At 44.7% G+C, this 21,034-nt stretch overlaps 1 protein-coding gene across 3 annotated transcripts in view; it reads left to right on the top strand.

The window, feature by feature from the left end:
- TXNDC11 (thioredoxin domain containing 11) overlaps positions 1–21,034 on the top strand; it is a 63,711-nt gene that overhangs the window by 40,908 nt on the left and 1,769 nt on the right. For 2 of the 3 annotated variants that reach the window (XM_054453347.2, XM_054453349.2), the window contains 6 exons: positions 1,388–1,500; positions 3,613–3,813; positions 9,830–10,622; positions 13,468–13,610; positions 13,944–14,053; positions 17,652–17,732. In XM_054453347.2, coding sequence (XP_054309322.2) covers positions 1,388–1,500; positions 3,613–3,813; positions 9,830–10,622; positions 13,468–13,610; positions 13,944–14,053; positions 17,652–17,732 — 1,441 coding nt within the window. The remainder of the gene's footprint in view (positions 1–1,387; positions 1,501–3,612; positions 3,814–9,829; positions 10,623–13,467; positions 13,611–13,943; positions 14,054–17,651; positions 17,733–21,034) is intronic. The other variant, XM_063654337.1, reaches the window with a different exon arrangement.

Consider the following 21,034-nt stretch of genomic DNA (forward strand, 5'->3'; position numbering starts at 1 on the left):
AGAATGTTTCTTGGTGAATATCCTTGCATGTGACTCCTAACACACATGTGGATGCTTAGCAGTAGAAATCCCAGCTGTGTCCATTCTTGTAGTTGGTACAGCAGCTGCTTTCCTGAGTGGCTGTGCCGTTTTGCCTTTTTCCACCAGCATCACATCAAATACTCATTTCTCTACTTTCATCAATACTTGATGTTTCCTTTGTCTTAAATTCTGGGCAATTTGAGGGTCAAAAGTAGTCTTTTGTTTTAATTTGCTTCCTTTCGGGATAGTGAGGTTGAGTTTATTTCCAGTAATTATTAGCCATGTATACACATTTCCTTTTCTGTGGTTTGTCCATTTTAACAATTTTCCTTTTCTTGTTGATTTGTGTAAGTCTTTATATATGCTAGATTTGTTCATTTAATAAATATTTTTTGACCTCTTAACTATATACCCCGGCACTTCTGTAGGTGCTGGGATACTAGCATGAAACAAAGTCTCTAATTTCACAGAAATTACAGTCAGAAGAGGAAATTGGGCCGAGTGTGGTGGCTCACACCTGTAATTCTGGCACTTTGGGAGGCAGAGGCAGGCAGATCACTTGAGGTCAGGAGTTCGAGACTGGCCTGGCCAACATGGTGAAACCCCGTCTCTACTAAAAATACAAAAATTAGCTGGGTGTGGTGGCGCACTCCTGTAATTGCAGCTACTTGGGAGGCTGAGGCAGGAGAATTGCTTGAGCCCACGAGACAGAGGTTGTAGTGAGCCGGGATTGCACCACTGCACTCCAACCTGGGCCATAGAGCGAGACTCCATCTCAAAAAAAAAAAAAAAAAAAAAAAAAAAGGACATTGGACCAAAGGAAATCTAAATAAATGAATGAGATTATGCAGATGTTAATAAGTGCTATAAAAAATAGGGTAATTGGTAAAGAGAGTACCTGAATGGGTCAGGAGCCCAGTTTCCCTTTGTAAACTCTCTCCCCTGAGTATTAGCTGTTAGGTGGGGCGGTCAAGGAAGGCTTCTCAGAGAAAGTATGAGCTGAGATGAGTAATGACAAGGAGCCAGCCACAAGAAGTGTCCAGACAAAGAGAACAGCGTGTGCCTCAGCCTGTGATCAAGGGGGACAGGTCAGACCATCATAGGTGGACACAGGGGACTCCTCAGCACAAGTGATTGTCAGAGACGTTACTTAGAGACATCCTGTCAGGAGCAGTCTTGACATCTGAGGGGCCAAGGTCGGTTTCAGGAGGAGAGGTTCCTCAACGCCTCTTCCTTCCCTCTCTAGGCTAGGTTACCAGAAGGAGCCTAGCTGCAGGGGTTTGTGCTTCAAGACTTGATCATTGGGTTTTGTGGTTGTTTTAAGGCACAGGCCTTTTCTTTAATAAAGGAAAATTTTCTGTTTCAGATTACCTAGGAACAGTACGATTTGGGGTTATCACAAATAAACATCTTGCGAAACTGGTATCCTTAGTACACTCTGGAAGTGTGTATTTACATAGACATTTCAACACATCACTTGTAAGTATTTTGAAATCACGTTTATATTAGTGCAGTGGTTCTTAACCTTGTTTAGGTCACAGACTCCTTTGAGAATTTAATAAAATCTATGGACACTCTCTAGAAAAGCGCATATGATTTTATGTATGGATGGAGAGTTCTTACAGCCTCACCCTAGAGCCCAGGCTCCAGGTTAAGAACCCATGCATTAGAGGGATCTTGAAATTAATGTATAGAAATTCTTTATTTGTATTCTTAGATTTTGGTACAGACTTTAAAGTTTTTCTTCTTGGATAAAATTGCAGAGTTACTCTCTTGGAGAATTGTTACTCTGAGCCCGTGTTTCCAGAAGCTAGGCTTCCACTGAGTGATATTCTCTGTTTATCTGTTTCTTTTATGATGAGTAGTAATGTGACATGCTTTTCTCCTTAGCTGATGTAATGGATTTTTGAAGTTCTTGTCAAGTCACAGTGAGAAGTTGATGGCTTCTCATCCCAGAGAGCCTCAGTTTTCCATTGTCAGCTTTGTTCCCTGATTTCATTTGCTTTCTGTGGAGCAGCCTGAACTCAGCTGCTTCTGAGCATTGACCTGTGTCCTGCTCAGTCCTGTGCGTCTGCTCTGTTGCTGCTTCCTCAGTCACATCACTGAGTTGACTTCCCTGAAGTATTGTGTCTCTCTTGCATCGTTGTCAGTAACTTACAGGTCATATACAGATCAATTTCCCTGCATCCAGTGTGCCCAGCCTTTAAAACCTGTGCCCCCCTTGGCACAATGTCTAAGTCTTGTGCCTTCGGAGGGGCTGTTGGGCCCACTCCAGGGGTGCCCCCTTGGTTGCCAGTCGCCCTGGCTTCTGCATATCTCTCGTAGCCCAGATGCCGTGCTTTACTTCTTGCAGTTTATATTCCAAAAGTCAAATGTATTTTTGTGTTTTCCAAATAGAAATGTTTGAGTGTAGTTTGAGTATGGTTTTTCAAACCCATCGTCCCACCTTGACAATCACTGCTGTGGTTGTTTCTGTGCTGCCCACCTACGCTCCTTGTGCCTCTGCCTAAGCTGCTTTGACATCATCTGCTTTTGCTATCTGTCATTTTCCTACATCCTTCATTTTTAGCATGTTACACAGCCTACATATATTTATTTATAGTAAAGGGTACTGAGAAAGAAATTAAAAGTAGATGGGGAAAAAAAGGTAGGACTATGAGATGGAAAAATATATCAGGTTTACTGCTTCGATTTGGTAGTGATTAAGGTTGGTTGGTTTGTGTAGCAGTAGAATTCCTTTTATCAAATGTAATAATACTGGGATACCATTATTTTTAAAAACACAAGAAGTGGTTAGTCTCTGTTATGAGGCAATTTAAATCTTCGTTTTGAGGAGTTTTAAATATCTCATTTTTCAAAACCCTCTGAAGCACCCCTTTGGTAGTTCTGTTTGAAGCCAGTGATTTAAATTGTTAGAATTTCAAAAATAATTTTATGTTCACATCATAGCAAAACAAAGCAAAAAATCTAGGTGTCTCTTTCATTTATTTGTACACGTAAAATATGATCCGTGGCCTTGTGCAAGTTTAGGTCATTTTTGATTGATGAAGACGTGTTGAGTTCCTGCTCTGTGCCTGGTGTTCGTCTAGTCCCGGAGGATACAGGTGAACAGAACAGACAGCCTGTGCCGCACAGAGGCTCCGTTCTGCCCTTGGGGGGCAGCATTTGAAGGACCAAGGTCAAAATCTAAATGATCCTTGACTCTGTAATTTCTGTTCCCTTAGATATGTCTTGGTCCTTTTATAAATACCCAGTGACGTTTAATACCTGTCCTTGGACAGGGTGATAGAGGTTGTCGTCGCCACCAGCTGGCAGGGAGAATTATTTGTTGATAGGTGGATCTGTCTCAAGGCAGAAAGATGAATCACATGATATGGAAGTCACCTCCTGCAACCACTTTTGTTTTTTCAACCACTCGTGAGGAAATGCTGTCTCTGGAGAAGCGGGTGTTAGCTGCACAGTGGGGCCAGGCCCCGCTCCGAGCCTGGGTTTTCTCACCTTCAGTGGTGGGGTTGGGACAGCACTGATGTGCCTTGAGCTAGCCCCACCTCATGAGCTCTCCTTTATCCTCTGTGCCTTTGTCCTTCACAGGTCTTCCCCAGGGAGGCCCTGAACTACACAGCTGAGAACATCTGTAAGTGGGCCTTGGAAAACCAGGAGACGCTCTTTCGGTGGCTGCGGCCACACGGAGGCAAGAGTCTCCTGCTGAATAACGAGCTGAAGAAAGGACCAGCGCTGTTTCTGTTCATACCTTTTAATCCCCTGGCCAAAAGTCATCCTTTAATAGACGAGGTAAGAGCTGTGATGTGAAAAGCACCTCATGAGGAGTAGGAAAGCCCCATCTACCTGGCCTCTCTCATCCCACACTCAGTCATTTACTCTGGCAGCTGTGGCTCTGAGCATTGCTCTTTGCCCTTCCATATGGGCAGGAGAGAACCCGTGTCTAGGACAGGGACTGCCGCAGCCTCTCTGGCCATATTTATTGACAGCTGTTGGCGTCTGGAGTGAGTGGGAAGAGGCAGGGAAGCCACACCGTGCCCCTCTAGAGAAGGACCAAATGCCCTCTTCTGATGTGACTGCTGTTGAGCTTCCTGTTCGGAGTGGGGTGAAACAGGGAGTGGCAGGAATACAGGCCGAGTTTAGTGTGGCCTAGGAGATGCCATTGTCTTGGGGGTTTGGCCAGACTGCCAGCCCTGGCCATCCTCAGGACAGCAGAGGAGAGCAAGCAGCAGCAGCGATGTTGGGACACCTTGTTTCTCTGAACCTTCCCTGTCGTGCAGAAGCCAGAGTGGTTTTCAGAGGCAGCGCCATCGGAGCCTGCTGTTCCTGCCTGTCTTCGGCTTCATCTGGTGCGCCTGCTCTGGGCGTGAGTTTCTTTTCTACACGGAGCATTTGGAGGCACTTAGAGACAGCAGGCACAGTATGCAGAGTGATCCTGGGGTGGCAAAATTGCATTTACTGAGGATTTTATTTTTTCACTCCCTCAAGGATCCCTTAATTGGCCAAAACCAATTTCAGAGAGCCAGCGTACCACTGGCCAGCTAAGCAGACGCTGCCTGTCCCTGAGCCCCTCAGCACTGGCCTGACCCCCTGCCTGGAGGGACAGGGAGGCAGGACTTCTCGCCCAGCTGGATCCCTCCCTTTACTGTGCTGGAGTCTTTTTGCTCAAGTTATGATTCCCTCTGGGGAATGTTCTGAATGAATGCTGCTCCTTGGCTTAGAGGAAGAAAGAGGAGAGAAATTAAATAGCTTTGTTTCTTCCCGTCTAATTAGGGAGGACTCAAAGTAATAAAACTATTTCTTTAGAAAATTTTCACTACATGGATCTTTTGTGAACTGAGACACCATTTCAAATGACTAGGCCTTTACTGTATCTAATATTAAGAGCCTTAAAGCTCATTGTAGGAAAGGAAGGTTTTCAGTCAAGGTGGTGTGGCTGTGGTTGTGGATTTGGAGAGTTCTCTCCTATCTGGTTTGGGTGTGTCAGGGTCCTGGAGGGGTTGTATTTTGTGGCAGGAGCCCAGAGCCTCTGCCCAGAGGGTTGTGGTTGGATTTAGGCACCTGGTGGGAAGACTCTTTCTTTCTCGCCTGTTGTTTCTGAATGAGAGTCCCCTCCAGCAGTCCGCAAATCCTCCACCTACCAACAGGCCTCCTTTTTATCGTGGTTTTGCATGTGACTTCTTTCTTTGGGGCTCCCATTGTCTCTGTGAGGTGAGTGCATTCCCTTAACCTCAGCGTGTGGGTGAGATGACTGAACACGAGGCGGCATCTCACCGTATTATGAATTACTCAGACAAGCAAAGTGCCTGTCCAGCACATTTCCCTTTTTGTTTCAGGTCAGTTTGGCAAATGTTTACTGAGCACTGTGCTGGGAAGCTCCAGGGGAGAAAGGATAGATGCAACACCATCTTGTCCTGTGGTCTTAGAGGCTTGTCCAGTACAGGGAGTGAAAGCCTGCCTGTAATTCAAAGTAGAGGATGATCAGGCCCAGGGTCAGGAGGAACCAGAGGAGGAAGGGTGCCATCTCAGAAAGCGGGGTCCTGGGCAGGGGAGGAGTTAGCAGAGGCTTTGGATGGGTGAAGTATTCGAGACGGACTTGTAGGGGCAGCCAGGATCTTGATGGGTTGAGAAAAACTTACGGGAAGGAGGACCCTGAGCAGAGACATGAGGGACGTGAGTTGCTGCAGGCTTAGGTGTTAGGAAGGAGGCCGGGTTTTGTGGTCTGCAGGAAGGGCTAATTGGGGAGAGATCTTGAAAAAGCCTTTGGAGGAGAGGGCCTTGCAGACTTCTCTGAGAATTTCAAGATTAACCATAGTCATCCAAGTCTTTGTCTTCTCTTTTTCTTTTTTTTGAGTTAGGGTCTTCCTTTGTTGCCCAGGTTGGAGTACAGCGGCACGATCTCAGCTCACTGCCTCCTGAGCTCGAGTGATCCTCCCACCTCAGCCTCCCAAGTAGCTGGGACTACAGGTGCACGCCTCTACGCCTGGCTAATTTTTGTATTTTTTTGTGGAGATGGGGTTTCGCCATGTTACCCAGGCAGGTTTCAAAAGCCCCGGGCTCAAGAGATCAGTCTTCCTTGGCCTCCTAAAGTGTTGGGATTACAGGCATGAGCCACTGCACCTGGCCCATACAAGTCTTACTGACAGTGAAGAGATGCAGCCAGGGCTGTGCGTTATCATTACGAATGTTTTTCTGGCAGGAGGGTTCCAGAAAACTGCGAAGTAGTAAGAACCTGAACTTGGGTGGTAGAGGTGGAGGATGGAAAGTAGGGTCTATGATCGGGGAAATTGTGACACAGTGACTAGAGATGAAGAAGCCTTTGGGCATTTGGGTAAGGCGGGAAGGATGAACGCTGTACTTAACGGAAGATGAGCTGTAAATTCATTAGCTTGTTGACCATTAAAGAGTTAGGTGGCTTTACTTTTACATTATCACCTTAGGCCTAATATTGGGCAGAACTTTGAGGATGCTTGCATTGTTGGGAAGAGAGAGATCATCTTAGAGTGAGTGGAATAGAGTTGGGGGCATACCAAGCACTGACATTCTGGACAGTTGTGCTGTGGTGCATGTAGGATGCCAGTCAGGAGTGACCATATGGTGGCCGCACCAAGCCCATACTGGGTAGCTGCTTCTACACACATGCATACCTGCATGTGTACCCACACACACATGCAAAAGCACAGATCCTGACGCCGGCGTGAGGCCACTGACACCCTGGTGTCTCTAGAGAGTTCTAGAGAGGTTATAAGACATCGCAGTGTGTATTACACAACTCGTTAATCAAAGGAAATGCTTACCTCAGCCAGCAAAGAGTCTTCGTGACTTGTTTTCTATTTTAAAAGCGTTTATTTGAGGCATTCACATCATCTGAATCTGGTAAGCAAAGGCATGGTTATCATGTTCAGACTCACAGATTTCCATGATTAAAGAAAATAGGAGGAAACATCTACTCTGCGAACAGTTAAAGTTATTTGCCAAGATTTCCTTAATTATTCACATGAAATTAAATGACATCAAGTGATACACAGAATGTGACATGATTTGAGTTGTGTTTTCAAAACTGCCTGTTATGTAAAAGGAATAGAAACATAAATTCCCCTTCATAGGAGAAAAATGATAATGCCTAATTCTTTAAGAGCGTTGCTGGCTGGGTGCAGCGGCTCACGCCTGTAATCCCCTCACTTTGGGAGGCTGAGGAGGGTGGATCACGTCACCTGAGATCAGGAATTCAAGACCAGCCTGGCCAACATAGTGAAACCTCGTCTCTACTAAAAATACAAAAATTAGCCAGGCATGGTGGTGTGCGCCTGTAGTCTCAGCTACTTGGGAGGCTGAGGCAGGAGAATCGCTTGAACCTGGGAGGCAGAGGTTGCAGTGAGTCAAGATGGTGCCACTGCCCTCTAGCCTGTGCAACTGGAGCAAAACTCCATCTCAAAAAAAAGCATTGCTGGTCGGGTGTGGTGGCTCATGCTTATAATCCCAGTAGGATTACAGCCCTGGGAGGCCGAGGCAGGTAGATCACCTGAGGTCAGGAGTTCGAGACGAGCCTGGCCAACATGGTGAAATCCCGTCTCTCCTAAAAATACAAAAAATTAACCAGGCGAAATAAAAATAGAAAAAATGAGCTGTGCGTGGTGATGCATGCCTGTAATCCCAGCTACTTGGGAGGCTAAGGCAGGAGAATTGCTAGAACCTGGAAGGCGGAGGTTGCAGTGAGCTGAGATCACGCCATTGTACTCTGGCCTGGGCGACAAGAGTGAAACTCTGTCTCAAAAAAAAAAAAAAAAAAAAGAAGCATTGCTGTAGACAGAATACTTTCTTCAATTAAAAATATTCTTTACGTGGCTGCTTTGTTTATGAGATACTGAAGCTAAAAGAGATGAAGAAAGATTTTTCAAGGAATTTTCTTCTCTATTATATAATTAATGATCTCCTACTTGGACTTCTGTAAAAGATTACAGTAAATCTTGAAGTCTTATGGAGGTTTTTACGGGAGTGGGTGGGAGTAGTTGTCTATTACTGCGTCTTTGAATGTAAAACAGTACCAGGATGGGGCCAGAGGGCACCTGGGCTCTTCACGGATTATAAAGGCTTGACCTTGTTAGTACTGCATGCTGTCAGAGCCTCATCCAGAAACCACTGAGGTGTTTTTGTGCAGGGGAAATAAAATTTCAAGCACTGGTCTGTCATCTAAAGTGACTTCTTTTCTTGACCCAGTAGTTTTCTGGTGGGTTATAAAGTGACTTTTTTTAATGCCGAGAACTATTGAAACAATTTATTTTTGTGTACAAATATGTATGTTTTGAATTAACTATAAATATTATGTTATAAAACTTTACTTTTATTTATTTTTATAAAACTTGTTTTTTTAAATTGGAAATTACACTCATTAAATTGTTTTACACATACAGACACACAAACACACACACACAGCGAAACAAAATCCTGAGTGACAGCACCCTGTAACTAACTGTGGTGAGATTTGATTCAAGTTGACACACTCTTCTGTTTTAGAGAGTAAATGCCTTTGGATTATAACTTACATGTCTTTCTCAGGAAACCAGAATGGGAGGTGGGTAATGAAATATTCTTTTTGGAAATGGAAGAATCTTAGAATAAAATGTAAATCCAAATTGCCAATACTGGCTTGACAGTAAAGTGGCAAATACCAAGAAAGAGGATTGTGTGCATTACCCTGAGCTGCCACTCATTCATCAGGGGTTTACTGAGCATTTGTTACGTGCCTGGCCCTGTGCTAGGCCCTGGGGATGGCAGGATAAATCCAATGTGGCTTCTGCCTGTGAGGATCCATAAGTTTGTGGGGAAGAGGGCTGTCTCAGCAGAAGCTTGTGAGACTGTAGATGAGGTCTCAGGGACACTGGAGGTGCAGAAACTAGCTCTTCCTGGAGTGGGAGTACGGCTAGCTTCCCTGAAGCAGCTGCCCTGGTGCTGGGCCTTGGGAACAGATGGAGGAGGCGGTGTCCCCAGCCAGGCCTCCGTAAAGGCGTGGCATTGCAGGAGGGCCTGGTCTGTTCTGAAGAGGGTAGGGTGAGACTGGAAAGCAAACGGGCCAGATTGTGTGGAGGCTTTATCTCATGGGCGTTGTACCATTTGGCCCAGGAGTGCCATGCCTGGGGTTGTATTTTTAAAAATATAGTAACCATCTCCCCCGCACTCTCATCTATCCCGCCTCGTATTCTTGGTGATATGTTCCAAGACCCCCAATGAATGCCTGAAACCACAGATGGTACTGAACCCTGTATATACTATACACGAATTTCACTTTTCTTCACAATTTCATGGGTAGAAGATTCGTTCTTACCGAAGATCTTAACAACCTTACCTTTTTTTTCCCCTTATTGAGACTTTTGCCGTTTCACTTAAAGGAAGCATTTTTGGCTTCTCTTTGGCATATCTGAATTGCCAGCGTCACTACCCTTACACTTTGGGGTAACTTTGCCCTTGTAATAAATAAAGGGTTACTTGAAGACAAGCACTGTGATACTGAGGCAGTTGATCTGATAACTGAGTTGGCTACTAAGTAACAGGCTGGTAGCATCCGCAGCATGGACACGCTGGACAAAGGGATGGCTCGCAGTTTTTGTAATGGCAAAAATTTCATCACACTACTCAGAGCGACGTGTAGTTTAAAACTTACGACTTGTTTATTTCTGGAATTTTCCATGTAGTATTTTTGAACCAGAGTTGACCATGGATAACTGAAATTGCAGAAAGTGAAACGTGGCCAATGGGGTGCTAGTCCCTCAGTCATCCCGAAGCCCCTCACCAACTCTGCCCTGTATTTCAGATCACCGAAGTGGCCTTGGAGTACAACAACTGTCATGGGGACCAGGTGGTGGAGCGTCTTCTTCAGCACCTGCGGCGGGTGGATGCTCCAGTGCTGGAGTCCCTGGCCCTGGAAGCGCCGGCACAGCTGCCAGACCCACCGCTGATCACAGCGTCCCCCTGCTGCAACACTGTGGTGCTGCCCCAGTGGCACTCCTTCTCCAGGACCCACAACGTCTGTGAACTCTGTGTCAACCAGACCGCCGGGGGCATGAAGCCAAGCTCGGTCAGCATGCCACAGTGCAGCTTTTTTGAAATGGCAGCAGCTCTGGATTCTTTCTACCTCAAGGAGCAGACCTTTTATCATGTGGCATCAGACAGTATAGAATGCAGCAATTTTTTAACTTCCTATAGCCCCTTCAGCTACTACACTGCATGTTGCAGGACCATAAGCAGGGGTGTGGCAGGCTTCATCAACTCTGAACAAGGTGTCTTTGAAGCCCCTACCGTTGCATTTTCTTCCCTTGAGAAGAAATGTGAGGTTGATGCCGCAAGCTCCGTTCCTCACATTGAGGAGAACAGGTATCTCTTTCCAGAAGTGGACATGACTGGCACAGACTTCACAGGCCTGAGCTGCAGAACCAACAAGACTCTCAACATCTACCTTTTGGATTCAAATTTGTTTTGGTTATATGCAGAGAGACTGGGTGCTCCGAGCTCCACTCAGGTGAAAGAATTTGCGGCAATTGTTGACGTGAAAGAAGAGTCTCACTACATCTTGGATCCAAAGCAATCACTGATGAAGCTCACCCTAGGTACTGTAGGCAGTTTATTTCCCCAAGCATTGTACGTTTTGCTTGACTTCATATGGGTAAATTTTATTGATGGCTCTCATTACATTTAGTTGTGGGGTGATGTCAGCTTCGTAGCTCATCACCATCGGTCATAATTTTCAAAGAAGCAAATTTTGTCTATTAAATGGAACAGAAACTTCCTCACTCTAAATTTTGGATAAGTTTGTCATTTAGCCCATGGTGGGGGTAAGAGTCCCATTTTCTAAATTGGCGATTTCTGTCACATGTCTAAGGTAGAACCAGCTGCAGGCAGTGGGGACTTGGGGACTAGAACAGGCAGGGAGGTGGAGAGCTATTCCAGTGGGATGTCCTAGGGGCTGATGAAAGTGAGCCTTGACAGCAGCTTTGTTCTAAAGGAGCTTAAAGAGAAAGCAGTGGCCGGGCGTGGTGGCTCACGCCTGTAATCCCAGCACTTTGGGAGGCCGAGGCGGGTGGATCACGAGGTCAGGAGATCGAGACTATCCTGGCTAACGTGGTGAAACCCCGTCTCTACTAAAAATACAAAAAAAAAAATTAACCGGGGGCAGTGGCGGGCGCCTGTAGTCCCAGCTACTCGGGAGGCTGAGGCAGGAGAATGGCGTGAACCCGGGAGGCGGAGCTTGCAGTGAGCAGAGATCGCGCCACGGCACTCCAGCCTGGGCAACAGAGCGAGACTCTATCTCCAAAAAAAAAAAAAAGAGAGAAAGCAGTGAAGAAGGAAGTAGAGCCGCCTTGCCTCCGTTTTTGTCTCATAGGCTTAAATGTCTAAGGATCAAGGCCACCAGACCTAATTTGTTCTGCTGCTGTTTCATAATGTACTGAGTAATATTGCTGGGACCTGGGGTACCTACATTGTAACAAGTGTAAAATGCAAATAAATAAGTGTCAGTTGCAAACCAGCAAAACCCACTTTTTGAGGAGTAAGGCTCCATGATGAGAAAGCATCCAGGGCTTGCCCCTGGGGCTTGCCAGCAACATTGGGCTGACCCACACTGGCCTGTTCCCAGGAATTTGCTGATGCCCTTGACTACACACAATGAAGTGAGAATTCAAAAGCCACGTTAGTTCAGCCTCATTGGAAACGGGAGGGAAGGTCAGTGTATGCCGAATGGAGAACGGAGGAATTTGGTAGGGAAGGAAACCTTTCATTTCAAGTTTTACAAAGTATGAAATCAACAGTAGACTCAGAGCTTCTACATATGAGTCCTTTTAGCCATCCTCTTTCAAATCCAGGTGAAGCTTGTTTCTTACATTAGACACATTTGTGAAAAGGCTTTATGTAAATACTGATTTTTCTATATCAAGTTACATATTATAAATCCAAGAGTTCCTCACTGTGTAAAAGAACCCTGTGACCAGTCACTTTTTGAAGGGCATAATCTGTTGATATTATAGATTACTCCCAATTCATGTTTTCTAAAGTCATTTTGATGTGTTGAGCTTTCTTAAAATGAAACAAGCATTTTTTTTTTAAATGGGAAACAGACTCCAGAGAAATGGGGTCAGTGCTCCCACAAGCATGTATTTTTGAAGTAGTCTGTATTAGATTTTCCTGAATTACATTCAGTAATGCTCAAGTGTTTAATGACCTCATAATGTGTTCACTTTGAATTTAAGGGTAATTGAAAGAAACCTTCTTTAGATTTCTTTCCATCTTCTGTATCTTCTCTGAAATGTTTAGCCTAGCTGTTCTTTGTCCTGTAGTTAGTGACAGAATTTTTAGGGAGCTTGTAAAAAACACCTACTGTGTGTCATTGTTGGTTTAGAGACTTAACTCATAAATCAGCTGTCTCTAGGCCAGTTTCAGAATTTAGGCTTTATTCAGATTAGGAAATAATTATTGGTTTCATGTTTCAAAAACGTAGCCAACTAAGTGTTACTCAGTTGTTGATCATGAATTCTCTTTAGTATTCACATGACATTCTTCACTTCCTCTTGCATTCTGCACACTGCATTGCCCATTGCACCTCAAAATGGAGGGAGTTAGAAGAAAGAAAAAGAACTGAAACTTTAGCTGAGTGCAGTGGTGTACGCCTGTAGTCCCAGCTACTCTGGACGCCGAGGTAGGAGGATCGCTTGAGACCAGGAGTTTAAGGCTACAGTGAGCTATGATTGCAGCACTGTACTCCAGCCTGGGCAACAGAGTGAGACCCTGTCTCTTTAAAAAAAAAACAAAACAAAAAAAGACATGAAATTCAAATTAGTATTGTTTCAGATGAAGCAAAGGACTCTGAAGATGGCAGAATTTGTGGTAAAACTGTTGGTTCAAGTCAGGTTTTTGATTATGGGTTTTATGTATTTTTCCACTACATATAATTTTTTCTTAACCTTTAAAAAAAGAAACTTAAAGAACCTTAATAAAGGAAACACAAAACTGTAGCTCCTTGTCCTCAAATTAATGAGCATTTAAACACATTCCACATTACTGTAGCTTGTGCAATTGCTACATTTGTAGTTAAGCTTAAAGGTCTTAGTATTATAGGGTGAAATTTCTTGAAAAGATTGTGGCTTGTTGATGATTTATACAGTCTCACTTGGTGTCTATTTGTGGACCAGTCCTTTAAAAAAAAGAATAGTCTATGAATATTAGAGCATCTAACACTGCATAGTGTTTTGATATCTACATTACTGTCTGCTGAGTTAATACTACCAGAGCTAAACCTGATGCCACCTGGGCAGCTTTGTTTGGGGTTTTGCTGATAGGTGAAATGTTAAAAATGTGAGCCTATGAAGTCATTCGAGTTTTTAAAATGTGGAGTTTAAAAGTAGGCCAGCTATTCTCCTTGTACCTAGAGAAGAGTTGATCTCATTTTCTCTTTATTTTTAGAATCTTTTATTCAAAACTTCAGCGTTCTCTATAGTCCCTTGAAAAGGCATCTCATTGGAAGTGACTCTGCCCAGTTCCCGTCTCAGCATTTAATCACTGAAGTGACAACTGATACCTTTTGGGAAGTAGTCCTTCAAAAACAGGTATGGAGTCATGAGAGGCAAAAGTTAAGTCATCTGTCCCTCTTAAAATAATTTCCAAACTGCAGTTGTTGGGGTGAGCAGCTGTTTTTGATGTATAGAAGAGTAACCACGTGACGGCCCAATTATGGACCGTGAATGAATTACATGTGGTTTTTAAATTTCAGAAAAGTGCTCCAGAAAGCACAGAATTGGAAAGACCTAAAGATGAAAATTTTCACTATAATATTCGCATAGGTAGCATTAGGGTGCTTGCTGGATTCTAAGCAATGAGGAAAGAAATGAAGAAGAGCCCATTTCCCAGTGCAAGTAACATCTGTCTTCCCCTTCCCACAGGACGTTCTCCTGCTCTATTACGCTCCGTGGTGTGGCTTCTGTCCATCCCTCAATCACGTCTTCATCCAGCTAGCTCGGAACCTGCCCATGGACACATTCACTGTGGCAAGGTAAGCAGGCCTCTTCTGCAGCGCTTTGGGCTGTATGCCCATTTTCACTCTTACTTGCAGCTTAGCCATATGGTGTGTGAGGGTCTGCCCATTTTCCATTAACCTTTGGTAGGACTTGGCTGAATTTGTCAGGTTGAAGCCATGAGCAAAGCCTCTTTGAAACTGAACTTTTCCTCATGAATTCTAAGTGTTCCTTCCATGATGTTGATGTTTAGCCCTGACTAGATTCGTAGGTGGCTGAATGCAGTTCTGTGGGGAGAGCACTGACCTGGTTGCCAGGATGGCCCCTTGGAATACCATGGGACAGTTGCCCCAGGCAATGCCAGTGGGTCCTGGGATCCCAAGCAGATCTCTCCACCAGTCCTGGTTTACCTCATTTGTGAAGTTAAAAGGAAAGATCAGTAGATATCCACATTCTGGTATTGTGATTCCATGGGTACTGTATGTGCGCTTTTGAGTAAACAAAATTTTTAAAAATATTTTTTGGAAAAAGAAGGCTCAAATAGAGTTTTTAGATGGGGTAGTAAGCAGTTTTGGGTGGGGAAAACTGTTCACATTTAACCCCCCACCTCCCCCAAAACCCTACAGATAGATAAGAGTTAAATATAAAAAAATCAAAACAAAAAATAGGATTTGCTGATTCCTCTGGGAGATGGAAACTTTCCAAAGTGGAAGCAGTTGGAAAAATAAAGAAAGAAAAATGGACAGATTCCACTAGAAATACGTGCAGTGAAAACAGGGAAAGCAGACAAAAAGGGGGACCATTAATATATTTTCCAGTGTCTCTATGTCACCTGTTATATGCACTGTAAGTAATAATTAGAGCCAAATCTGAGGAGTTACTATGTTGGGAGAGTTTTTGATATACATATTACCTGATTGAGTCCTCGCGACGCTTAGTGAAGGCACTCTAGTTAAAAAAAGAAAGTGCTGTTTGTATTGAGGAGGAAACTGAGACATAGAAAGATAAGTTGCCCAGAGTTTCAAGCTGCAAATGAGGGGCCAGGATTAAATCAGGCATTCACACTCCAGCCTTCCCCGAAATTAAAATGGTTTAGAAAATGGCTGAGACAGATTCCACTGTGAACAAAGGACGTGAGCAGGTTTTTCTTTCAAGAGGAGAGAGTAAATAAACAAGTGGGGAAATTATAACCTAATAAATGTAAATTAAAACAATAACAAAGTGTCATTTAACATATTAAAGTAATCAGTGGTTTTAAGTGACAGAATCTTGTGTTGATAAAATAAAATGGAAACTGCAGTCAGATGTGTCTAATGGAATGAGTACATTGCCATAACTCTTTTGGAAAGCATTTTGGCAACATTTGCAAGAAATCAACAAAAACAGTTAACACATTTTTGACCCAGTTAATTTACTTTGGAGAAGTAATGGAATAGGAATTCTGAAGAAGCATGAGCTCATCATTATAGCATTGTTTATATCCACCAGGAGATGAATGTTTAAGTAAATTATGGCTGTGCATTTAATGGAGTTTTTATCCTTTAACAGTGCTTTTCATACAATTAATGGAAAAAAACAGAGTATGAAATATATGACAACTCTTCTTAAAAATATGTAAGGATATAGGCCGGGTGCAGTGGCTCATGCCTGTAATCCCAGCACGTTGGGAGGCCGAGGCGGGCGAATCACCTGAGGCCAGGAGTTCGAGACCAGCCTGGCCAACATAGTGAAACCCCGTCTCTACTAAAAATACAAAAATTAGCCAAGTGTGGCGGCACGTGCCTGTAGTCCCAACTACTCAGGAGGCTGAGGCAGGAGAATCACTTGAATCCAGCAGCTGGAGGTTACAGTGAGCTGAGATCGCACCACTGCATTCCAGCCTGGGCGACAGAGCAAGACTGTGTCTCAGGAAAAAAAAAAAAAAAAGTAAGCATATAGACCAAGCCTGTATAAGAAAGGGGGGCCTTATTTAGCCCAATGGAATTCTGAGTGGATTTTTACAATGTTTTAATTTTATAGTTTGCTTTCTTTGAAGTAAGAATCAGGTGAGAAAAAGCATTTAATTATGGAATATAGTGTTCAATCCCACTTGTTTAGAAAGGAACACTAATGTTTTAGGTAGGCTGGCACAGGTGAGGCGGGAGTGCTGTTTTGTTAGTAAATTTTTGGTAAATGGTTTTCATTTGGTTATGCCTTTTGTTGCTGTTGTTTTTTTTTTTTTTTTTTTTTTTTGTGAGACGGAGTCTTGCTCTCTTGCCCAGGCTGGAGTGCAAGAGGCGCAATCTCAGCTCACTGTGAGCTCCGCCTCCTGGGTTCACGCCATTCTTCTGCCTCAGCCTCCCGAGTAGCTGGGACTACAGGTGCCTGCCACTATGCCCGGCTAATTTTTTGTATTTTTAGTAGAGATGGGTGACGTTTCACCGCGTTAGCCAGGATGGTCTCGATGTCCTGACCTCGTGATCCGCCCGCCTCGGCCTCCTAAAGTGCTGGGATTACAGACGTGAGCCACCGCGCCCGGCGTTGTTGTTTTTTTGAGACAGGGTCTCACTCTGTTGCCCAGGCTGGAGTGCAGTAGTGCAATCACAGCTCACTGCAGCCCCAACCTCCCAGGTTCAGGTGATTCTCCCACCTTCCCAAGTAGCTGGGACTACAGGCACGTGCCAGAATACCCGGCCAATTTTTTGTAGAGACAGGGTTTCCCCATGTTGCCCAGGCTGGTCTCGAACTCCTGGGCTCAAACAGTCCACCCACCTTGGCCTCCCAAAGTATTGGGTTTACAGGCGTGAGCCACTGTGCTCAGCCTGGTTGTGCCATTTTTTGAAAAGCAAATTTCATCCTTTTGGACAAATACATGACACTTACCGCACCCTTACTCCCCCCATTTATGCTTTCTAAAAACTGTCAAGGGTAATGATTGAAAACATGTTCATCTTTTGTGTGCGCTGCTTATGAATAGTAGCTGAATAGCCCCTCCGCAAAGAGGATGCAGCCCCTTCCATCAAGGATGCTGTTGTGGCTCCATGTCTGCTCAGCCCGAGTGTGGGCGCCCAGCTGTGTGCCAAGCTCTGTGCCAGCTGCCCGGGGCAGGCCTCTAGAGCAGTTGCCGTTAGCTCCCACAGTGATTGAGCATAGGCTGGGTGAGTTAGTACAGATGTCATTTTCTGTATTAGAAAATTAATGTCAAATCTGCTAAGAAAATAGGCTGCTTTTGGCGTCTATCCAGATTTACAACATAAAGAGGGTATAATTTTCCGTCTTCAGAGGGGCTTGATGTATTTTGCTCAGTGATTTCCTTTCTTTTCCCAGACCTATTCAGGGATTAAAATACTTGGCTAGATCCTGTCAGGTGAGGAGTGAATGACTCCTCAGGTGTCAGTGCGGCATTTTCTGCAAGTTCATTTTTACTTTGAGGACATCGCATTGCCACTCAGTGGAAAGCATCCACGTAGTAGAATGTTGTATGTCTTGGAAGTATCAGCGCCCAGCTCACACCTGGTAGTACATTCATCGAGAAGGGACTAGCCCAATGTGGGGTGTAAAAAATGCACCAGGTTCTTGAAGTTATCTGAGAAGTTTCTTTCAAGTTGGCATTTCTTGGGCTGATCTTCTGCCATTTCTGTTCTTTCCCTTTGCCAGGATCGACGTGTCTCAGAATGACCTTCCTTGGGAATTTATGGTCGATCGTCTTCCTACTGTCTTGTTTTTTCCCTGCAACAGGTAATGCCGAATTTTTGTCACTGGTGGGCAGTTGGGATTCTTTTGTGGAGGTCTGAAAATGAAATGGGTTTAAGATGTAAATCATTCATTATGTTCAAAAAATGTTCCCTTAGAAACCAGGCGTGGTGGCTCATGCCTGTAATCCCAGCACTTTGGGAGGCTGAGGCGGGCAGATTGCTTGGGCTCAAGAGGTTGAGACCAGCCTGGCCAACATGGTGAAACCCCATTACTACAAAAAATACAAAAATTAGCCAGGCATGGTGACATATGCTTGTAATCCCAGCTACTCTGAGGCTGAGGCACAAGAATCTCTTGAACCTGGGATGCGGAGGTTGCAGTGAGCCAAGATCACACCACTGCACTGCACTCCAGCCTGGGCGACAGAGTGATGCTCTGCCTCAAAAAAAAAAAAAAAAAAAAAAAAAAAGGTGTCCTTAGGGACATAAAAGGGTTGTAGTGTCAGGATGTTAGGTGTGGTATGGATCTTTTAAAGGTTGTTCTTCCCAGTATATCTCTTACCCGAGCTTGAATGTGGCCGTGAGAATTCTTAGCTTTCGTGCCTATATGAACTTATGGAGGACGCAGAGACTGACAGGATTCTGTTGCCCAGGCTGGAGTGCAGTGGTGCAATGTTTGTGTGGGGCAAAACAGCAGAGAATCTGTGGAGCCCTGCCTGCCCCAAGCCTTCCACTTGCTTGTCTCTCAGTTGGCCTCCCAGCAGCTCCTCATCCCTCTTGTACAGAGGACAGGGTGGCTTTCTTACCCATGGCACAAGCTTTTCTCGGATTCCAGGAGCCCTGCAAAGGGGTTTTCTCCCATGCATGCAGACTGCTGTGAACGTCCGCCATGGGATGGTCGCTTGATTTTTTCACGCTTGCCTAATCAGTATTCCAGGCGCAGTTCTTAATGGCAACTACCCCGAAAGCCCCGGCAAGCAGGACATTAACAAGGGGGAGCGGACTTCCAGTTAGTGAACGTAGATACAGATGTTTTGTGGAAAAAGAAATTAACTCTTGGTCCTTTAGAGCCTAATACACTGGATGTTTGCTCCCTTTTTATAGATTCCCTTTGGTTTTTAGAAAGTTGAGTCCTTTTGGGGACCCACTCACATGGCTTTGACAATATCTTCTCTCCAGGGGAAAGTGTCTGCAGCATCATTTAGGGAGTTCCCTGGCTCACATGTATGACGTTTGCTGTTTTAATTTCCTGCCTCCCTTTTGGATTCAGCTTGTCATGTTTCTCTAAGAGAGTGTTTCCTTCATATCTATTGAATCATTCCCTTGGTTTTTGCTTTGTATCTCAAAGAATTTTTGCGGGAGTACTTCTGTGGTAGTAGGGTCTTGTCACATCATGCACTAAAAACAGAATGTGACTCACCCTTTTCTGCTGCTGACTGAGTTGTGATGAGGCTTTTTCTTTCTAAGAAGTGTTTAAATTACCACGTAGTCCAGGAATCACGGACAGTAACACTAACACTTTCATCTGTGTGGGACAGGAGTTGGGCATGTAGTTTAATGACATATAATTTTTGAATTCCAAGCATAGTTTGAAAAAATATTAAAATCTTAGCACCCAGCACATGCCTTTTAATGAAGAAGTTCTCAGCAGCTGGCAGAAATGCATCTGTGTAGAGAGACACAGGCGGAACAGGTGGCAGGGTGGGGCGTCATCTGGACAGTTGCGTCTGGGCTGAGTGACCTTCATTCTTAGGCTGCCTGGTGTGGTAAACGTGAAGATGTGCGCATTTCTCCGGCCCCATACTGGGCACTTGCTGCAGGTCCTTACCCTTGTCGTTTCTAAATATTGAACATTAGACTGTCCACTTCTCTTTTAATGTAAGGAGGCTGGTAAACCAAAGCTTTATGGCTTTGGAATGGAATTTTTCTCATTTCCTAAAAATAAATGGTAGAAGTAAAGTATGCTCATCATGAGCTGGTCCCAAGCGAGTGTTTGGTTTAGCCAGAAGGTAAATGGGCAAACAGCGTGAGCTGACAGCTTGCAAAAGAGGAAATGAAAAAGGCTGTTGGATAACATGTAATAAGACCTTTTTCATTGTCCACCTGCTTATGCTATTTTTAGTAAAAGGAATATGAAATTGTGTATTTACTGTGATAAAATATAAACTTGTGCATGTGCTGGGTGGAGATGTTCACAGAGGGGAAAATGTTGAGGTGTTAACATTGATGACTTCAGAGGAGTGAGATTGCAAGTGATGTGAAGGTGCTGCTTGTATGTTTTTACATCCCTTGCAAATTGTCTACAAAGAGCATATCTTGATTTATAAAAATCATGAAGGAAAAAAATGCAAGAGCCTGTCCTCGGGAGGAGGAGGAAGGGATGGGGCCTTGAGGGAGACATAGCCTTCCTGTGCAGAGGCGTCTTGGAGCCACTTGCTCCACCGAGCAGGTGCTTCTCCAGCCAGCACTTGCATCAGACTCTGTGTGACATTTCAAAATATAGGTGCTCTGGCCTGGCCCTGGGCCAGGGTGAGGAGGGGGAGATGGGTGCTCCTGTCCACCAAGAGACTCTGATGTGTCCCAGGGGAAGAATCACAGTTTTTTAGAGGTGTGCCCTGCCACCCGCTCAGGGTTAGAGGAGAGTTGCATAGACATGGGGACCTCTTCCCACCATAGTTTCACATGACTGCTTTCCTGGAAGTAGACTGTTGACATTCTCTGTCCCTGCTACTTTCACAAAGTGTGGCAGTATTTTAGTGTGCCCATTAGGGACATTGATGGAGAGTGCACCAAGACCTCTTAGTTAGCAGATAGCATGCTCACAGATGTCACTGTCCTGTAAATGTCGGAAGGTAGACATCCTGAGGGATCTTGGCAGCTTTTTCTGGGAAGTAAATCACCTTTACTCTGCCTTATGAGACCAGGCTTGTGCCGCAGAACGTGGGGGCAGGTCCAGCGTCTGGTATTCTTCCATGGGCCCCACTTGACAGGGCCACGATGTGTTTTCAGTTGTTGTGGGATTTTTTTGTTTTCTGTTTTTGAGACAAGGTCTGACTCTTGCAGTGGTGGAATTAGGGCTCATTGCAGCCTTGAACTCCTGGGCTCAAGTGATCCTCCCACCTCAGGCTCCCAAGTAGCTGGATCTACAGGCGTGCGCCACCTTGCCCGGCTAATTTTTTTATTTTACTTTTTATACAGACAAGGCCTTACTATCTTGTCCAGGCTGGTCTCAAACTCCTGGTCTCAAGCGATCCTCCCGCCTCAGCCTCCCAAAGCACTGGGATTACAGGCACACAGCACCACACCCAGCTTTATCATTTGAATGGCTGGGCCCCACTTGAAGAA

Source organism: Pongo pygmaeus, chromosome 18, assembly GCF_028885625.2.
Source record: "Pongo pygmaeus isolate AG05252 chromosome 18, NHGRI_mPonPyg2-v2.0_pri, whole genome shotgun sequence".
In the NCBI taxonomy this organism is placed as follows: Eukaryota; Metazoa; Chordata; class Mammalia; order Primates; family Hominidae; genus Pongo; species Pongo pygmaeus.